The sequence below is a fragment of the Quercus suber genome, unplaced genomic scaffold (assembly GCF_002906115.3).
Source record: "Quercus suber isolate HL8 unplaced genomic scaffold, Cork oak 2.0 scaffold_1032, whole genome shotgun sequence".
Lineage (NCBI taxonomy): Eukaryota > Viridiplantae > Streptophyta > Magnoliopsida > Fagales > Fagaceae > Quercus > Quercus suber.
The window spans coordinates 123,376-128,313 of NW_027070443.1; the positions used below are offsets into that span (position 1 = coordinate 123,376).

The 4,938-nt window shown below is 33.6% G+C and overlaps 1 protein-coding gene across 3 annotated transcripts; it reads left to right on the forward strand.

The window, feature by feature from the left end:
- The first annotated feature begins 1,643 nt into the window (after positions 1-1,643).
- On the forward strand, positions 1,644-4,330 carry LOC112010324 (palmitoyl-acyl carrier protein thioesterase, chloroplastic). Of its 3 annotated transcripts, none has more exons than XR_010627195.1 (3): positions 1,644-2,062; positions 3,040-3,173; positions 3,529-4,159. XR_010627195.1 is itself a non-coding variant. In XM_065768975.1 (3 exons), exons 1-3 carry the CDS (start codon positions 2,030-2,032, stop codon positions 4,297-4,299), a joined length of 291 nt encoding a protein of 96 aa, XP_065625047.1. In that variant the 5' UTR covers positions 1,644-2,029; the 3' UTR covers positions 4,300-4,330. The 3 variants fall into 3 exon arrangements, 2 of the variants coding, with proteins under 2 accessions (XP_065625047.1, XP_023898434.1); XM_065768975.1 differs by lacking the exon at positions 3,529-4,159 and adding an exon at positions 4,176-4,330; XM_024042666.2 differs by having other exon boundaries at positions 3,548-4,159.
- Positions 4,331-4,938: the final 608 nt, after the last annotated feature.

The following is a 4,938-nucleotide window of genomic DNA, read 5'->3' on the forward strand; positions in this document are numbered from 1 at the left end:
GAAAGGCAAATAGCACTATTTGGATAGCCCCCAACGAGTGTAAAATTTGTAAACCAAATAAAACCCTTCCTCTCTTACTCACTAACATGTTATGCTTATATCTTTATAGGAAGACAAACTAACAAGTGTACAGGCAATAAAACAGTCAAGCCACCATTTGCTTTTCATTACATACTACTAAAACTTACTAGCCTAACTATATATAAGGTGATGCTGGATTTACCAAAGGCTGTGACTTAATTACAAGACTAGTCATTACCATGTTACTCTTTTTAAGTAATGTATCAGTATCACCCTACACAACGAAGAGTACTATAAAAAAAAAACGTTTCAAACTTCTAGGAGAGCAAGATCAAGTTGAGGAGAAAGAGGGTTCTTTTCAAAATCAAGCAGTTTGTGATCAAATCCAAAAGACAAGTCAACTAATCAGCTAATCAATCCAGCATACCGAATACAGGGGAATGAAAGGAAAAAAAAAAAAAAAAAAAACGAAACAAAACAATTGAAACAATGAAAGCAAAACAATTGAAACAATTGAAAAACTTTTTAATAGTAAATAAATCAATGAAATCAAAACAGTTGAAAAACTCACAGTTGGGATTAGCAGCAACGTGAGAAAGGAGCGGCAAAGAGAGAGCAAAAATATTGGTACGGCTGGTTGTGATTAGCAACAGCGTGAGAAAGGAGCGGCAAAGTGAGAGCAAAAATATTGGTACGGCTGGCTGAGAATAAAGAGGGCTAAGATTCAAGGGGTAGTTTAGGAATTTCAATAAAAATTTCATTAAACCTAAATCCATTCCCTCCTATTCCTCCCAATTTGGGGGGAACAAAAATTTGAGAATTTGAGGGCTTAGGAGGGAATGAGTATTCCTTCTTAACCATTCCATTCCCTCCCACCAAAACTCGCAAACAAGGGAATGAACTTTCCATTCCCTCCGTTAAAACTTCCAAGCAAGAGGAAGGGAAGAATATTCTAAAAATATTCTTTTCTTTCCTTCCATTCCATTCTATTCCCTCCTCTCAAGCGGAGCCTAAACGTCCCTCAAATCCTTAGGCTCCGCTTGGGAGTTCATAACGGAAGGGAAGGGAATTGAATGATCATAAGGGAATGGAAAAGAATGGAATGGAATGGAATGTGTTTAAGTAAGGGAAAGGAATGGAAAATAATGGAATGGAATTAAGTAACCTTGATTGGATGTTTTAAAATAAAGGAATGAAATGTAAGTAATCTTGTTTTGGAGCAGCAAGGATGGAATCTAATGGAATCATTTCATGACAATATTACTATTAGACCATTATTTTAAAATAAAAAGTTGAATATATAGCGGTATTTTGGGATTAGTAAAAAAATCATTAAATTTAATTTCATTCCCTCCCATTCATCTCAATTTTTGGGAGAATGAAAATTTGAGGTTTTAAGGGAATAGAGAGAAATGAGTGTTCCCTCCTACCTATTCTATTCACTCCCACTTAAACTCCCAAACAAGGAAATAGACTTTCCATTCCGTCCATTAAAACTCCTAAACAAGGGAATGGAAGAATATTCTAAAATGATTCTTTTCAGTCTTTTCCATTCCATTCTATTCTCTCCTCTCAAGCGAGGCCTTAACCATATGCACACAATCTCTTCCATTTAAAAAAAAAAAAAAAAAAAAATCCTAATGCTAATGCAGAAAGAGACCTAATGTAGAAGCACTTCCTCTCTCACTCTAAATCTCTAACCTCTATGGGCTATGGCATTCCTACTACAATGTTTTCAAATATATTGATTGGACTAGCTCAATAATCAATATATTCCGAGAATGGTCAGGATCGATAGCTCTCATGGACTAGCTCGACCTTGAACATATATATAAGACGAGATGTAACGCTGAAATCCAATCCAACATGAATTATGTGAAGCCAAAGAGGACCGGAAGGGGTGAGGATTATTGTGAACCTTAGCCACAGTTCGTTAGTGCAAAGAAGGGGTTGGGGCTAGGGCTGAGGCTGCCTCTCTCAAAGTCGAGTGGAAGCGAAAGCGAAAGCGATGATTGTTCTAAACCATTGTCACAGTCCCAAGGTAAGTTTAATTTATTAGCAAATTAGTATTTAAGCATATTCAGATCAGGGTTGGGTTTTTTGTTTCTTTTATCTCTGTTTTGTTTTTTCTTTATACATTAATGATTCATGACTATTGTCCTGCAATTTTAAAGTAGAGTAAAATATCATTCTCATTGATGTCCACTTTCATTAAGTGTTGTTTCTCTTACACGTACACAAGATGTTTGATAAAATTCCTAAGTGATTTTTTGTTGTTGTTCTAGAAGTCATAATACATGGAGAGTGGAAAGGAGGAAGATAAGTAGGGAATGTGATGCTGTGTTGTTGATTTAATCAGGGTGAGATGTTTTGTTGGCCTTATTTTCTCAATGTCATATGTTTGATATTGGGATTGGTATTGATGGTGAGATTTTGATATGATTCGAAGTAGGTTAGATTTTTTTAATGATTTATTTCATGGTGGGTTTGTCCATTAAGATTAGAGTTTGTTACCCTTAATAACTTCAAAGGAATCAAAGCTTTTAGAAAGTTTTGTTGGCATTGATGGTGAGATAGGTTTATATGGTAGAAAACAACATTTAGATAGTTTTGGTAATAGTTGATAGTATTGTACAAATGTTTTTTGTTTTTGGCTACACTATTGTAACAATGATGTACCATATTGATTATTAGTCTATGGACTGGTGTCACTTTGGAGCTTTAGGGGCCTTTGTTGGGCTGCTATTGCTGTGGACTAGAAGAGTAGTAAAGAAAATTGATGGGGCTGTAGGAAATTATTCAATTTATGTAAGTACAGATGTGTGGATGATCAATACAAGTCGGTGAGCATGATTATATCATATGAGTTAGACCCTGATGGAAAGGTTTCCATAGTAGCCTTAGTGAATCATTTGCAGGTTTTGACTATTGAATCTTAGTTTGATATGTATGTCATCAAAACTCAATATTGTACCAACTGAAATGATTAGCTTAATTTCCAAACTCATGTCCTTGTAGGAATCAACACTTAACCACCTTAACAGTGTGGGGCTGCTTGCCGATGGTTTTGGTTCAACCCCAAAGATGCATAGAAGGGACCTGATATGGGTGGCCTATCAGTTACAAATTGAGGTGGACCGTCGGAGTTCATGGTAACCTTTACAAGCTTTTTCCGATTATATCCATTATTATAATTATTGTTTAGCAAATAGCACACTCATGATTCAAATTAAGAAGAAAATAAATTACGCAAAACAAAATAAAAAAAATAAAAAAAGAGTTTGCATGGTTCGACAATTGCTTAAATAAACGGACAGTGACATGAAGAAAGTTTAACCATAGAAATTAGAAAGATTATAATAGTAGCACAAGTTGTGATGCTGCATTTGCTTGATACTGAACAAGCAGCTGAATCCTTGAATGGGATAAGAATGGAAATAACTAATGCTGCCTTTCCTCTTCTGAAAGGTATGTTCCTTATCTTGAGAGCTAATTCTAGGTAGGTAGATTTATTCTCGTCCCTCAGGTTTCTTCACTCCTGTCATGAATATGGTTCAATAGATGTGGTTGCTACCACAGACGTTGTTGAAGCGTGTAAAGATGTCAATATTGCCGTTATGCTTGGTGGATACCCACTGAAGGAAATTACATTAAAGAAGGATATGTTGTCTACAAATGTGTCTATTTACAAGGCTCAAGCTTTGGCCTTGGAGGAGTGTGCTGCTGCAGATTGCAAGGTGAAGAGATGAACATCAACAAAAGAACCATTAGTGAAATAACAAAAATTATGTGGGACTCTGATAATAATGTAAGAAAAAAGAAAACCTTGAACAATAACATTGTGTCCTTAACGTTGCTTTATGTACTATAGACCCGCTTTTACAAAATTTAACTATAAAATTATGAGTTGATTGATATTCATTACTTAGATGGAAAAGAATTTGTTTTCCAAATACAACTAAATGACTATAATCTCAAGTATGGGTGGGAATTCTTCACCGCCAAGAAAGTTTTTGAATCTTTTGAAGAAACTGATAAAGCAATTCAGCTTGATAAAATGATAGAAGTATGTATTATTTAATATAGCAAAATTACAAATTTGATTTTTAACTTCTATATGTTGTAATACATTTCTCAACCTGTTCTATTGCCAGGCTTACACTAGTGATACTTCAAATGAATGTAACAACAAATTATCAAGTGAACAAGATGGTGATTTTACAAAGTTTCAAAAAGTTTATGTTCAAAGCTATGTACAACTCTCACCAACATCTGTAATCAAGGAAAGTAAAAAGGCATATTTAGTGACTTCTACGAAGCAACAAAGGTAGAAGATACAAAGAATACTTTAAAGTTATCTTTCAATTTATTTGAAATATTGATTGATTAGTTTTTTAAATTTGTGTTTCATACATTTAATGGATAATTGAGGATGTTAAAGATTTGATTCTTCATTTTAATTTAAACTTAAGTTTGATTTCTATTTTTTATTACTTAATTTAATATTAATGTTTCATATTAACAATTAAAAAGGAAGAGAAAAAGAAGAGTTTACATTCATATGCAATAGCTTTCCCATGCATCGCATGGGTTAGCGACTAGTTTTGATTACAACCAAACCATATATTTTAGTAAAATTTTCACATTAAGAGACCTTTAACTCGTTATTATTCATTGACAATATTAAAATTCTGGGCATCGATGACATTACCAAGTCTTTATAACACTAGTCTTTGCCAATTTCCAGTACCAACATTTGGAAGTCCCGGAGTAATGAAGTCAATTTTTGATTGAGTAGTTTTTTAAATTTTTGTTTCATACATTTAATGGATAATTGAGGATGTTAAAGATTTGATTCTTCATTTTAATTTAAACTTAAGTTTGATTTCTATTTTTTATTACGTAATTTAATATTAA

Coding starts and splice junctions, on each gene's coding strand:
- LOC112010324 (XM_024042666.2), top strand. CDS start 2,030: ATGATTGTTCTAAACCATTGTCACAGTCCCAAG. Junction 2,063..3,039: donor ACCATTGTCACAGTCCCAAG/GTAAGTTTAATT, acceptor ATGTCCTTGTAG/GAATCAACACTTAACCACCT. Junction 3,174..3,547: donor GTGGACCGTCGGAGTTCATG/GTAACCTTTACA, acceptor CTCGTCCCTCAG/GTTTCTTCACTCCTGTCATG.